Below are 16,985 nucleotides of genomic sequence, written 5' to 3'. Positions count from 1 at the left end.
CTATATCTGTACAACATACTTGTGTATTACCATTCTCTATCGTGTCATTATCTTTGCCACTACATTACCCGCCTTGTTCCCTATAGCTTTACAAAATGCTTGGGGATTTTTTTACCATTGTATAACGTGCCATTTTCTTTCCCACTGTATTACACGCCTTGTTCCCTATATCTGTACAAAATACTTGTATATAACCACTGTATAACATGCCATTTTCTTCTACCACTGTACTACACACCTTGTCCCCTGTAGCAGTTCAAAATACTTGTTTATTACCACTGTTAAACGTGCCATGTTTTGCAACTGCATTTCATGCATTGTTCCCTATAACTTTACAAAATACTTGTTTTTTTTACCACTGCATAACGTGCCATTGCAACAGTATTACACGCCTTGTTCTTTATAGCCGTGCAAAATACATGTTTTGCTACCACTGTATAATGTGCCATTATCCTTACCACTGTATTACACACCTTGTTCCCAATATCTGTACAAAATCCTTGTTTATTACCACTGTATATCGTGCCAGTTTCTTCTACCACTGTATTACACGCCTAATTCCATATAGCTGTACAAAATACACCTGTGTATTACCACTGTATAACGTGCCATTTTTAGTGCCACTGTATTACACGCATTGTTCCCTATATCTGTGCAAAATCCTTGTGTATTACCACTGTATAACGAGCCATTTTCATTACCATTGTATTACACACCTTGTTATCTATATCTGTACAAAATCCTTGTTTATTACCACTGTATAACGTGCCATTTTCATTGCAACTGTATTACACGAATTGTTCCCTATACCTGTACAAAATACTTGTGTATTACCACTGTATATCGTGCCATTTTCTTCTACCACTGTATCACACGCCTTGTTCCCTATATCTGTGCATAATATCTGTGTATTACCACTGTATATCGTGCCATTTTTAGTGCCACTGTATTACACACATTGTTCCCTTTATCTGTACAAAATACTTGTGTATTACTACTGTATATCGTGCCATTTTCTTCTACCACTGTATTACACGCCTTGTTCCCTATATCTGTGCAAAATATCTGTGTATTACCACTGTATATCGTGCCATTTTCTTCTACCACTGTATTACACACATTGTTCCCTTTATCTGTACAAAATACTTGTGTATTACCACTGTATATCGTGCTATTTTCTTCTACCACTGTATTACACGCATTGTTCCCTATATCTGTACAAAATACTTGTGTATTACCACTGTTTATCGTGCCATTTTCTTCTACCACTGCATTACACGCCTTATTTCCTATAGCTGTGCAAAATACACTAGTGTATTACCACTGTATATCGTGCCATTTTCTTCTACCACTGTATTACACGCATTGTTCCCTATATCTGTACAAAATACTTGTGTATTACCACTGTATATCGTGCCATTTTCTTCTACCACTGTATTACACGCAATGTTCCCTATATCTGTACAAAATACTTGTGTATTACCACTGTATATCGTGCCATTTTCTTCTACCACTGCATTACACGCCTTATTTCCTATAGCTGTGCAAAATACACTAGTGTATTACCACTGTATATCTTGCATTTATTTTGCCATTGTATTACATTTATTGTTCCCTATAATTGTATAACGTTTTATGTATTACCAATGTATTATACATGTCTTGTTCTTAGCACAGATCGTTTCCACTGCATAGCTTACCTCTTTCTTTACAACTGTGATACAAGCCTTGTTCTGTATAACTGTATCTTGTTTATTTGAACTATATGGCATGCCTTGTTCTTTACCATTGTATTACACGTCACATTCCGTTAAACTGTAAAGCACCTTGCTCATTACCACTGTATAGCGTGCCTTGTTTCTACCAATATACTGCAGGTCACATACACTATTATTGTATAGCACCTTGTCCATTTCCAATCTTTACCGTGCCTCGTTCTTTTATACCATTCTATTATATCATTGTTCTCTTTTATTGTATAACATTTCGTCCATTACCGGTCTCAGTTGTTGCATTGATCTTTACCACTGTTTTATGTGCCTGGTTCCAAAAAGTATCTGTTTAACATGTTTATTACACTGTACTACATGCTTTTTTATGCCTATGTATAACATTTTGTTCAATACCACTGTATACTTATTTTGCTTCGTTTCTTTATCACTATTACATTACATTCTTCTCCGTAATTGTATGTTATCTTGTTCTTTACAGCTGTATGACATGCCTTGTTCTTTACAGCTGTATGGCATGCCTTGTTCTTTACAACTATATGACATGCCTTGTTCTTTACAATTGTATGACGTGACTTGTTCTTTACAGCTGTATGACATGCTTTGTTCTGTACAACTGTATGACATGCCTTGTTCTTTACAGCTGTATGACATGCCTTGTTCTTTACAGCTGTATGGCATGCCTTGTTCTTTACAGCTGTATGGCATGCTTTGTTCTTTACAGCTGTATGACATGCCTTGTTCTTTACAACTGTATGACATGCCTTGTTCTTTGCAACTGTATGGCATGCCTTGTTCTTTATTATTTTGCTGCTCGGTATATGTCTTTACAGCTGTATGACATGCCTTGTCCTGTACAACTGTATGACATGCCTTGTTCTTTACAACTGTATGACATGCCTTGTTCTTTACAGCTCTATGGCATGCTTTGTTCTTTACAGCTGTATGACATGCCTTGTTCTTTACAGCTGTATGACATGCCTTGTTCTTTACAGCTGTATGGCATGCCTTGTTCTTTACAGCTGTATGACATGCCTTGTTCTTTACAGCTGTATGACATGCCTTGTTCTTTACAGCTCTGTGACATACCTTGTTCTTTACAGCTGTATGACATGCCTTGTTCTTTACAGCTGTATGACATGCCTTGTTCTTTACAGCTGTATGGCATGCCTTGTTCTTTACAGCTGCATGGCATGCCTTGTTCTTTACAGCTGTATGACATGCCTTGTTCTTTACAACTGTATGACATGCCTTGTTCTTTGCAATTGTATGGCATGCCTTGTTCTTTATTTTGCTGCTCGGTATATGTCTTTACAACTATGCTGCATGATACATGATTTTACTATTGTGATGCACGATATTTTACATCAAAAGCGAGATTAAAAATAATTATGCGTGAAAAAATGTGATTTTGTGCAAGACCCTATTTTTGTCACTCACTTTCCTCACATGTTCAAAAGATGAAAAACGGTATCGTGGTGAAAAATATGGTTTATTACGAAAATTATGGATCAGTATAGCCATACCCAACACAAAAGGTCCTGGCTACCTTTTGAGACCAAATTCGGTTTGCGGAGAGGTCATAGAAGGTGACTGAGTAGTGTTCGAACTTAGAACATTTTACTATTTTGGCCATATCTGGAAGGATTCGACCTAGTCCGAACCTCTAAGACCATGTAACATATACTCACACAAAACGAGTATATACCTGGATACAATATATAATCTGGAGTAGCGCTGGAGGCTGGGTGGGTCACACGTAGATGAATGGTCGCGTAATTATAATATATACAGATACTACGTTACGTCCATATCGATACTCCAGTCTCTATGCTGAATACATGCAAGTACCTTTTTACTGTCTAAGAGCAAATGAAGTTGCTTCCAAGATGAGGTGTTTTAGAGAAGCAGCCATGACGAACTTATTCATACACAAATATGACATTTGACAGACATGCGGACGTCAAATTTTGCGGACGAAGAGACAAGATGGTATTCAAAATTTTGTGTTTCGTCGAGGTGGCAATGTCGAGTTATATGGCACCAATGCGCTTCCGTAAGATAATATATTCATCAACAAAGATTTCACAGATTTTTTCGTAAACTACGAATTTATTTTTGCCTATGAATCTTACATAATATAGTTCACTATTTGTGGCAATTGGCAAATACAAAATAGATTTAGCAAATCTAAAATGTACAGAAACTTGCAATGCGACCTAAAATATAACAGATGCCACCAGTTGTGTTTATGTGTGTTTAAGATCTAATTATCACCCTTTAAAGGTAACGGATCATTTACCGTTGTAGAATAATATTGGATTGTCAGGCCCCTAACAATAATTTGGATCAAGAAAAAATATGCCAGGAGCTAGGGCCGCATCTTGATTAAAGGTGCTTTAATTACTGTCGACCGTCTTGAACCGATGTAATTATGACTTCAAAAAAGACGCACAGAATTCTGCGATTAGTTTCTTGAGAAAAGATATCAAACTGTCCTTTGTTTTGATTAATTTTGGTTTAATCTGCGCCACATGCCCTGTTTCGGATAGATCAATGTTTGATTATTCCGCATCACGCAACGTCAAGCGTTGTTAGGGAGGAGGTATTTTAGCATCTTAGAATATAGATAGAGACGTTGTCGGGAGATGTTTCTTGAAGAAGTAACCGTTTTATCATTTTTTATCAACATGCAACTTACTTGCATACGCATTCAAAATTTTCATGCAATTGTAATTTGCTCTTTAAGTCCTTTCTTACTTTTCTGATTTAATGAAAGTTTGTCTTGTATAAAATACTGTTCTGTCTACAATTCCGTTTTGAATCTTTTTATTGGCATAAACATAAAATATTTGTTTTTCGCCATTTTTTTTTCGCCAAAATACATCATTTAGATGTTTACTTAGTTAACGCGAATTGAAACGAATGACAAATTATAATGAAGGTGACAGTATTATTTGAAACATAAATATAAGGAAGATATATAATTCTAAACGTCATATGACATTCATATTTACACAATGCATCATATACGTATGTGAGTAAGCAAGCAAGTAGTTAGTAAAGTAAATAAGTAAGTAAGTAAATATTTTATAACTGTGACATGTGCATAACATAATACATGTATATATAAAATGGTATTTCAAACGTATATAAAAAGCACCTCACCCAGTGGGCCTATAAGTCACAAATGAATGTAATTTGTATAATACACGGATGAAATCAATGGCATACAATAATGTGTAAGAGGTGAATAGTTAAATTTCTCTCAGCAAAAGTTAAAAGGTTTTCATGCAATTGTACTAAAACAGTTCAATCAAAACATTTTTTTTTTATCATCGAGTAGTTGATAGGATGTGTCCCGCCATATCTTTGATTGTTTATCCACACAGAGAGTGATACAAATTCTGAACTGATCGAACACAATGCTCAGACCAAGACCAGGCAGAGACACACATTTTCAGAAATGATGATGAATTTTTATGTACGCCTTTTAAACTCTACAAATTTATCAGGTAACAGTGAATCCCTCGGGGACATTGACGGGTTTATTGCGCCAGTGGGTACCACTTCATAATTTGACACCATAGCCATACCTTTATGTTATTATTTTGTCGCGGCATTATATCTTTTATGCTAAAAAGCTAGTTATCTTTCGCACACAGGTCCCTTGGGCATACGTTACGGTGAAAACGCATGAAATTATAATGAAAATAGTTAATAAACTATTGTAGAATGTAAAAGTTGATGGTCCATGCAATTCGATTCTAGGTTCGCCCGTCATTTTGCCTGGTGAAATATTCATGAAAATACCAAAGCACGTTTGAAAACGATACGTGTCATTGAATTAAGGTAGAGCGTTATAGCTTATCAGTAAAAGGCAATTTTACAGGTTAATATTTTATTTATAATTCTAAATTGGCATCGAAAGTGACATGCATTAGGTTTTCCTATATCGTATTAGGATTCCATGACAGGGGAAACGTAATTCTCTGATTACCCATAGTGTTTCCTGGAATCAATTGATGATGTTATAAACTGATAAATTAATATTTTCAATTAAAAAAGGAGTTTCCGTTATTGGCATATTTAGATGTATTAAAGCGAAAGCTTTGAAGATTTCATAACAGAATTAATTTGTATATTCATGTGTTCCATAAAAGGATTAAAAATTAAAACTGTATTGACCAGCTTGTTTTTCCGCTGTTGATGTATGTAATCGACAGTTCCCGACTTTTGCAATATTTGTCTCCCTTGAAAAAACACTGGCAGCCAATTTGGGGAATCTTATAGCGATATTTAATAAAATCAGTAAAGAATATAAAAGGTAAAGGTACAACGATGCTTGTCATTATCCTTCACACATGTAAAAAATACAAATATAGCAACAATAAAAGAAAAAAAAACACATATTTTTAATTTCGCAGTATTGTGAGAAATTATTGTCTAATCTGTAGCATATTATAATTATATGAGCCGTGCCATGGGAAAACCAACATAGTGGGTGTGCGACCAGCATGGATCCAGACCAGCCTGCGCATCCGCGCAGTCTGGTCAGGATCCATGCTGTTCGCTAACAGTTTCTCCAATTCCAATAGGCTTTAAAAGCGAACAGCATGGAGCCTGACCAGACTGCGCGGATGCGCAGGCTGGTCTGGATCCATGCTGGTCGCACACCCACTATGTTGGTTTTCCCATGGCACGGCTCATATGCTAGAAACGACCGTCCAAAACAATGGTGGCCATTTGAGATAATACGCGCTGTGAGAAAAGCATCTATACAATACACATATACAGACAAAACGAGAAAGCATCTGGAAACTTCATTAACGCGGTTATGTAATTTTCAGCAGTCATGGAGAAGTATTCAACAAGAACGCAGGACAAACCTTATCCCCGGGACAAAGTCCCCATAGCTCATTTTGACTACAGTGCACACAAATCCCAATTTAGAGCTTTTGAAATGTAATTTTACAAATATAAACATAAACTGAATATAAATTTTAAGGTGCTACTCCTATTTTCACAATTTTGCTACTGCTTCTTCTGTTGCTGCTGCTGCCAATTTCATATTTTTGCTACTGCTACTGCTCCCGCAAATTTCACTATTTGTACTGCTACTTCTACTATTACAGTACTACTGTAACCACTGCCGCTGCTACTGTCATTTTCACATCTTTGTAGCTGCTGCTGCTGCTGTTGCTACTGCCAATTTCGCATTTTTGTTACTGTTACTGCTACTGCTACTAATGCAACTGCTTCTCCTGCAACACGTTCTCCCAAATTCACACTTTTTGTGCTACTGCTCCTACTTCTACCGCCAATTTCTCAATTTTGCTACTGGTCTGCTACTGCTGCAACACCTACTGCCAATTTCACATTTTTTGCTACTACTGCTACTTATACTGTCAATTTCGCATTTTTGCTACTGCTATTGCTACTGTTGCAACACCTACTGTCAGTTTTACATTATTTGCTACTGCTGCTACAGCTACTGCCAATTTCACACCTTTACTACTGTTTCAGCTACTGCTGCAATACCTACTGCTAATTTCACATTTTTGGCTACTACTGCTACGGTTCCTGTCTGTTTTGCATTTTTTTCTACTTCTGCTGATTTGTCTACTACTGCTACTGCTGCTGCCAATTTCACATTTTTGCTACTGCTACTGTTGCTACTGCTGCTGCCAATCTCACATTTTTGCTACTGCTACTGTTGTTACTTCTGCTGCCAATTTCACGTTTTTGCTACTTCTGCTGCCAATTTCACGTTTTTGCTACTGCTACTGTTGCTATCAATTTCACGTTTTTTTGCTACTGCTGCTGCCAATTTCACATTTTTCTACTGCTACTGCTGCTACTGCTACTGCCAATTTCACATTTTTCTACTGCTACTGTAGTTACTGCTGCAGCCAATTTCACATTTTTGCTACTGTTACTGCTGCTGCTGCTACTGCTGCTGCTGCTGCCAATTTCACATTTTTCTACTGCTACTGTTACTACTGCTACTGCCAATTTCACGTTTATGCTACTGCTGCTGCCAATTTCACATTTTTCTACTGCTACTGCTGCTACTACTACTGCCAATTTCACATATTTCTACTGCTACTGAAGCTAATGCTGCCGCCAAATTTCACATTTTTGCTACTGTTACTGCTGCTGCTGCTGCTGCCAATTTCACATTTTTCTACTGCTGCTGTTACTACTGCTACTACCAATTTTTTGCTACTGTTACTGCTGCTGCTGCCAATTTCACATTTTCTACTGCTACTGTTACTACTGCTACTACCAATTTCACGTTTTTGCTACTGCTGCTACTGCTGCTGCCAATTTCACATTTTTCTACTGCTACCGCTACTGCCAATTTCACATTTTCTACTGCTACTGTAGCTACTGCTGCAGCCAATTTCACGTTTTTGCTACTGCTGCTACTGCTGCTGCCAATTTCACATTTTTCTACTGCTACCGCTACTGCCAATTTCACATTTTTCTACTGCTACTGTAGCTACTGCTGCAGCCAATTTCACATTTTTCTACTGCTACTGTAGATACTGCTGCAGCCGATTTCACATTTTTCTACTGCTACTGCTGCTGCTGCTACTGCTGCTGCTGCTGCCAATTTCACATTTTTCTACTGCTACTGTTACTACTGCTACTGCCAATTTCACGTTTATGCTACTGCTGCTGCCAATTTCACATTTTTCTACTGCTACTGCTGCTACTACTACTGCCAATTTCACATATTTCTACTGCTACTGAAGCTAATGCTGCCGCCAAATTTCACATTTTTGCTACTGTTACTGCTGCTGCTGCTGCTGCCAATTTCACATTTTTCTACTGCTGCTGTTACTACTGCTACTACCAATTTTTTGCTACTGTTACTGCTGCTGCTGCCAATTTCACATTTTCTACTGCTACTGTTACTACTGCTACTACCAATTTCACGTTTTTACTACTGCTGCTACTGCTGCTGCCAATTTCACATTTTTCTACTGCTACCGCTACTGCCAATTTCACATTTTTCTACTGCTACTGTAGCTACTGCTGCAGCCAATTTCACATTTTTCTACTGCTACTGTAGATACTGCTGCAGCCAATTTCACATTTTTCTACTGCTACTGCTGCTACTGCTACTGCCAATGTCACATTTTTCTACTGCTACTGTAGCTACTGCTGCAGCCAATTTCACATTTTTGCTACTGTTACCGCTGCTGCTGCTACTGCCAATTTCACACTTTTCTACTGCTACTGTTACTACTGCTACTACCAATTTCAAGTTTTTGCTACTGCTACTGTTGCTACTGCTACAGCCAATTTCGCATTTTTCTACTGGTACTGTTGCTTCTGCTACTGCCAGTTTCATTCTACTACTACTGCCAATGTCACGTTTTTTGCTACTGCTACTTTTGCTACTGCTACTGTTGCTACTTCTGCTACCAATTTCACGTTTCTTGCTACTGCTACCGTTGCTACTTCTGCTGCCAATTTCACGTTTTTTGCTACTGCTACTGTTGCTACTTCTGCTACCAATTTCACGTTTTTTGCTACTGCTACTGTTGCTACTTCTGCTGCCAATTTCACGTTTTTTGCTACTGCTACTGTTGCTACTACTGCTGCCAATTTCACGTTTTTTTGCTACTGCTACTGTTGCTACTTCTGCTGCCAATGTCACGTTTTTTGCTACTGCTACTGTTGCTACTGCTACTGCCAATGTCACGTTTTTTGCTACTGCTACTGTTGCTACTTCTGCTACCAATTTCACGTTTTTTGCTACTGCTACTGTTGCTACTTCTGCTGCCAATTTCACGTTTTTTGCTACTGCTACTGTTGCTACTGCCAATTTCACGTTTTTTGCTACTGCTACTGTTGCTACTTCTGCTACCAATTTCACGTTTTTTGCTACTGCTACTGCCAATTTCACGTTTTTTTGCTACTGCTACTGTTGCTACTTCTGCTGCCGATTTCACTTTTTTTCTACTGCTGCTATTGTTACTGCCCGCTTCTCAACTATTATTTTTTGAGTAGTTCAGTGCATTATTAGATATCTGCCGAATCTGCGGGATTGTGACACTAGTGTTTCGAAAGCTCAAAGTCTTTGTCAAAGTCTTTGTCAAGAGACTTACCAGAAGAGAACTGCATTTTCTTACTTCTTCATCATTTGTTGTCCTCCCAATTTAATGCATTATAAACTGACTCAACCTGTAGTTAAAATAAAATAAAGGTTTAGACAGCGATATGCTATAGATTCATATAAGTGTACATGTCTAGTATTTTCAAGTCTCTTTAATCTAATAGCTGTCTGGCTACAAAGATATTAAAGTGAATATAAAACTGTATGAAATGAACTTAGAAATTATTTGCCTAGGCAGATTTTTTAAAGAAGCGCGTTTCCAGATTAACATCACAACATGATACTTTTAAAGAAGAACCAGACTTCATTAATATGTTTTACTTGCAAAAAAAAAAAAAAAAAAAAACGTTCATCTCACTTCTTTCTAATTTTTGTCATGTTTTTTTTTACTGCTTGAGTAACACAGAAAACTTTGCAATAGCTTTTACAGACCGTTAATATCACTTTTTAATAAACTCCGCGTAGAACTCAATGGATCATTTTCTAATTATTTATTCGCATTTCCTAACAAAAGAAAGCCCTAGCCAAAATAATGAATATTAAATTATTACAAAATGGAGATGTGCTAATGTAAGAACGTGTCTATATTAAGCATTTTTTTATGCTTGATAATACTTAATATACGTTTTTTTGGCGGTTTTATCTATTCATTTATAGAACAAGAGTTCAGTTCCTAAACTTCGGGAGAGTTATTATTTCGCTTTAAAGAAATCAAAATTCATTATAACAAAATGTTATAACGTTTGTTTCTTGCGTGTCAGACAGGATTTTCACGTGTTTTGCCGGTGGTGGAAAAAGTCATCTTATACCCAGGGGTGTAGGACGACTGTCGTGCTGTAATCTATGAATGAATGCGTAAATTCGTACACTACCAGAATAAAATAGTGCTTAAAAGAATAGCATAAATTCATTTTGTTTCTTCTATTATTAGAAGAAGACGGTATGCAAAACAAAGAATATATCACTGGTAGAAAGTGCGGATGAAAATATTTGGCTCTCGGGAAACTGTTTTTGCGGTAGCTCGGCAGAGCCTCGTTACCACCTAAACAATTATCCTCGGTCAAGATGATTCAACCAGTAAAAGATCCTTATATTCTTCCCCAGGGGCAAAGAAGGTATTTTTAAGGATAGGCACATAAAAAACATTCATACAAAATGCAATTAACATAAATGTCTGTGACACTCCTTCATCTCTGATGAGATATGATATCTAATTAAAATTAAATTATCTAAGGAAACTAATTTATCACATGTCTTTTAGTGAATTAGTGAATTATTAAAGTCAATTATATCTGGTAATTTCCTGAGAAAAAAAATATCGAATACTTTTTTGCACTGGTCAGACCAGGAAGGCGTATCAGTTGTTCCAGGTCAGACCTATTAAAAAGAGTAAAATTTAGTAACCGCAATAAAATATTAAATAAAAACAAAAAATGTTTGTTTAACAACCGTAAGATAAAAATACTTTTTCCCAGTGTTTAACATATTTATGATATTATCAGACATTTTCCCTCGAGGCTATTTGGTATGACGATGAAATATTTCTTGATGAAATAAAAATATTAAACTATTTATCATAATAATAATAATAATAATAATAATAATAATAATAAATATTATTATTATTTTATTATTATTACTACTACTACTACTACTACTACTACTACTACTACTACTACCACTATTATAATTATTTAACTATTTTATTCTTTTTATAATAGTACACGTCATAATGATGATGATGATAATAATAATGATAATAATAATAATCATCATCATCATCATCATTATTATTTATTTATTTTTATTTTATTCTTCTTCTTATTATTATTATTATTACTACTACTACTACTATTATTATCTTTATTATAATTATTATTATTATTATTATTATCAAACTATTTTATTAATTTAATAATAATAGAAATAATAACAATGATGATTATAACAATAATTATAATAATCATCATCATCAATTTATATATTTTCATGAATATGATGACGGTGGTGGCGGTGGTGATGATGATGATGATGATGAAGAAGAAGAAGAAGAAGAAAAAGAAGAAAGGAAGAAGAAAAAGATGATGATCATGATCATGATGATGATGATTATTATTATTATTGTTGTTGTTATCATTGTTATTATTATTATTATTGTTGTTGTTGGTGTTGTTTTATCATTATTATTATTATTATTATTGTTGTTGTTGTTATCATTGTTATTATTATTATTATTGTTGTTGTTGTTTTTATCATTGTTATTATTATTATTATGATTGTTGTTGTTGTTGTTGTTATTGTTGTTGTTATCACTATTATTATTATTGTTGTTGTTGTTATCATTGTTATGATTATGATGATGATTATTATTATTATTATCATTTTATTGGTCTTGACACGGATTTTTTTTCTGCAGCAAAATGTATTTCAACAAATGTTTCAATTTTCAATTTTGTTTACAATAAATGGGAAACGGATTATTATACACTGAACATAAAACGTTGCTTTCTATTGAAAGGTACAAGGAAGTTTTACACGTCATGTATATAAGCATATTAAGACAAGTTGTAGAGAATATTTGTTTGTTTCAGTGTAAGATTGAAATATCTTTCACGAGTAAACACCAAATATAATATGAGCCGTGCCATGGGAAAATCAACATAGTGGGTTTGCGACCAGCATGATCCAGACCAGCCTGCGCATCCGCGCAGTCTGGTCAGGATCCATGCTGTTCGCTTTCAAAGCCTAATGGAATTAGAGAAACTAATAGCGAACAGCATGGATCCTGACCAGACTGCGCGGATGCGCAGGCTGGTCTGGATCCATACTGGTCGCAAACCCACTATGTTGGTTTTCTCATGGCACGTCTCATATTTTCATGTGTGACATAGCCACGCGTGAAAATGTAAGATATGGTGTTCATGAGTAATAGATATTTTTATCTTACATGTAAAACAAACAAATTTCCTTTTTATTTCATGTTTTGACTACATTTTTACTATATTTCACCCTACTATTTCGATAATTCACTGAAAAAGCATGTAATAAATAAGTTAAAGTAGTACAATCATGTACTACAGGTGTTAATGTATATAGCACAACCACGCAAAACCTGTATACACGACCCTGAAGTATTCAACATCTAAAAATATCATTAACAAATTTTCTTTAAAAATGGTAATTATTATTGTACAAAATGAAGAAAAAAAACAACAAATACTGATATTAAAATGACTATGACTAATGTAGTAACAGTACATATACACTATTCTAAGCACATTATTTGTAAAAAAGAAAAAGATCCCCGCGAAAATCAAAATAAGGTCGTGTGCTTTTAATAGAATCATTTTTTAAATTGCTCAATTTTTTTGTCTTGTAATTTAGACTCAGCATGTGTTTTTTTTTTTTTACATCGTTATTGTTTTATATGCAGTTATACTTCAGTCCAGTTATAAATCTGTCACAGTTATGATATTGAAATTTAAAAAAAGAGAAAATTTTATTAAGTTGTATACCTACTACTATTACTTTGGCTAAAAAAATAATGTCCAAAGAAATTAAGTGTCCATTTAAAGCAGCCACAATGTATCAAACATATTTACTAAATGACAGGGCTTTTGGAGCGGGTTGCCAAGGAGTGTTAAATACTGAAAATTTTATTAGATCTGCCTATATTTTATTCAAGAATTGCTGGGTATCTTTCGTCAGACTTGGAGGATAAATCGCCAAAGCTTGTTAAACGTCATCTCCTCATGTAAATATAATGATTCTGTTTATAAAATTTTGATTCGTTTTCTTTCATGCCGTTCCTCTTCAGAGAAAACGAACAATTGGGGGCAACAGGTCCTCAGGGCGTAGGTACAAAGGCAAAAATTTGAAACAAAGGAGTTTTTATTTATTTATTTATACGTATACATTAAACTTTTTATTAAATAATTGATGTGTTGTCAGGAGCCGTAGTATTCCTATCTTTTCAGACACTTTATTTTACTAGTAGGTTTCGGATCAATAGTCACACCTTTCAATAGAAAAAAAAAACAACAATATTTCAATCAGTTTAATTAAGGAAACTGAGAAAATTTAAGCTAAATCTATGTCATAGCTTAACACATGGCGTCGTATTTTTTCCAAGTGAGTATGATTTACTTTTCATAATACAATTTATATTGAAAGGTAGGACCTAGTTGATATCACAAAGAAGAACTACTGTCTAACTAAGTTTTGAAAGCGCTCTTTAGTCTGTTTTTGCAGTTTTTCAAATGTCTTAAGGTTCAAACAAACTATTCATACTTTGAGAATTCAAATATAAACGCACAATGGCAGTAAAAATGAAACAAACAAAAATCATAGAAGGAAATAGCAATTAGATTATTTCACGCGAAGCGACTTGATGTCGGTAACTTGTGAAGCCTAACTATAAATCATATCTTGTGTCAAGATATATTCTTTATTCTTCTATAAGTATCCCGGATGTCAGGTAAACAAACCGTTATCTCTTGGTTACCTGAGCTCCCGTGAGACACGCCATTAAACCAAGTAGCACCGTAAAAGGCTTCAAATCTACCTGTCTATCGAAAACACGAAGGAAAAGCCTTCAATTATTCATACAAACCGACATATTGTGAACGTAGAAGTCTCTGAAGACATTAAATAGAGCCAATATATATTCCGCGCAACCATTCCCCGTCTCACGTATGTTATTTGGCTACCCGTTTGCAACTCACTGCGCATGAATATTAGATGAGCAAAATGGCGGATTGTTTTATTGGTAAATTATCTAGTGAAAGACTTCCAGCTGACGAGATTTCAACAATTAAAACCCGTTATTTCCAATTAGCAATGATTTTAACACTTCATAATAGGTATTATACGGGTTGATGATGCTAATTTTCCCCTGAAATATACCAGAATCACGTGACTAGCATCAGAACTAGAAAAAAGACGATAATATTATTATGGATTATGGCTGATTTTCTCCACTTTGGTCGGATCTTTACATTTATGAGAATCGTACATGTTAACCATGAGATCTTCCTGCATGTATGTTTTATAACTGCGTAAATGCAGTTTTGGACAGAGTCACAATTAACTACGGTCCGTATGAATCGCGGCTACCAAATCTTGACGTGGACTAAACAAGACTTTCATGTCTCTGGTCCGGTCAAAGCAGATACGTGTGAAAACACATGAACATTTTTTTAAAACATAAGAGCTGACACATGTAGCCCTTAAGGTCTTCGTTTGAACTCGAGGTATTTTTCTTATTTGATGGACTGTCAAAACCCTAGCGATAGCATAATGCAGTTTATTTATTGAATATGGTGCCATATGGTACATGAACATATATATATATATATATATATATATATATATATATATATATATATATATATATACTGGTGCATTGGTAAATCAATTGGTGATAAGTCTTGGACTTTCTTTGATAACATTTCTCTTTATTAATAAGATACCCTGATCCAAGTATCTAGATAACGTGTAATGGAGGAAACCATTTTACATTGACGTGATCCTTATCATGCTGGACACGACTGATTCTGCCTTTTGCGACCACATCCGTGCAGTCTGATCATGATCTGCACTGTTCGCCATTCAGTCATTATCATTTTGGTAAGCACCACTTTTAACAGTTAACGGTATTGTCCAAATTGAAAGATGGACAAGTTCATTATAGAAATTTAGCAGGGTTAGGTTCATAATGAGCCGCTGCCGAAGATAAAGACACTCAGTGTGTATCTTGTCATTTACCCCGCACTTATGACCCAAGCTGGGCCTAGTATGATATAAAATCAAATCTGTGAGAAGATATTTTTGTTGCAAAGAACGCAACTAAGTAAAGTAATAGCAGAATCGGCTTGAATGAGTTTCTTCATGAGGGGCAATGGATTGTGCAAGACCCTTCACGTACCTGCCCAATTTCCTAGCACTAGCTTTTTTTTTTAAAAGCGTGAAGTCTTGTATATATGGATCTTTTCATTTTCTTAGATAGTCGGCTTCAGAAGCGGAAGATCTCGGGTTCAAACCTCACCGGAAGCTGGACTCTCCGCATAAAGATAACGATAGTCTTTTGGATATGACTTTGAATCAAGGTCACGTGAAGAGCAATTTAAAACTTGTAAGTTAAAGAGCATGTGGAATCATCCGGAACTTCAGAGTGGGCGTAGTGGTCCAATGGTAACCGTTACACTGTTTGACTACGAAACCAGGGGTCGTGAGTTCGAGTCCCCCACCCACCCAACCCCACCCCCAGCTCCTCCACCTAAAAATTACTAATATTGAGATAAAAGTTTTGTGTATGGGTGCTTTACACCTGGCGCGTTAAAAAGAACCAGGGAAGCTTCTGGAACATGAGTGTCTTCTGTATCTTGCACTATCTTCTTACCAACATTACTAATAGTCTTCTGGCGGAGTCTCCCATATGGGTTACCTGTGGCGACTATAAATAAACTTACATACATACAAACTAGAACTTGAACATATTCTGAATTTGTTAAGTCCCACTTATGTGGGCAGCATTAACAGCATATAATATATACAAATACATACATTTAACATACAGTGACACATTGGAAAACGGCCATTGTTATTGTCTTCCATATTTTTTATAACTCTAATTTGATATTACATGTATAATGAGTAATAAATGAAAATTTTAAACTACATGTATAACAGTTACTGGATAACAGTAGCAATGAAAATTACTGTGCAGTAGGATTAAAGTACAAACATTTTTTCTAACTGTAACACAAGATGATTATCTGAATGTTTATACTGGGTGAAACTGTCGGCAAATAAGAAAAGCTTTTGATATAATGACATTTGCCAGCTGTGCATTTTAAGGTCTAGTATACGAATCTTGCGTGTTGAATTTTTAAGTTTCTTTAAACAGAAAATTTCATTCAAACTTTAACGGATGGAGATGCGCGTATAAAGGCATAAAATGAGAAGCAATCCACAGATGTTTCATATGGTATTGGGCATAGCATTTAAATGAAATGTCTCTTTAGATAAGATATCAAAGATCAGAAATATAATGCCACAAATCGGATTATTTCATATTGTTCTGGTTATATTGGATAATTTTAATATTTAACTCCATGTTGGCC

General features: G+C 35.2%; 1 protein-coding gene across 1 annotated transcript; it reads right to left on the bottom strand.

The window, feature by feature from the left end:
• Positions 1-2,168: 2,168 nt before the first annotated feature.
• On the bottom strand, positions 2,169-5,324 carry LOC128557319 (zinc finger protein 699-like). Its single transcript, XM_053544590.1, has 2 exons — positions 5,219-5,324; positions 2,169-2,968 (listed from the first exon to the last, which is right to left on the bottom strand). The coding sequence occupies exons 1-2, from the start codon at positions 5,322-5,324 to the stop codon at positions 2,169-2,171; spliced, it is 906 nt and encodes a 301-aa protein (XP_053400565.1).
• Positions 5,325-16,985: the final 11,661 nt, after the last annotated feature.

Source organism: Mercenaria mercenaria, chromosome 5 (assembly GCF_021730395.1).
Source record: "Mercenaria mercenaria strain notata chromosome 5, MADL_Memer_1, whole genome shotgun sequence".
Classification (NCBI taxonomy): Eukaryota; Metazoa; Mollusca; class Bivalvia; order Venerida; family Veneridae; genus Mercenaria; species Mercenaria mercenaria.
The sequence above is the reverse complement of the archived record's forward strand: the minus strand, read 5'-3'. Positions and strand labels throughout refer to the sequence as shown.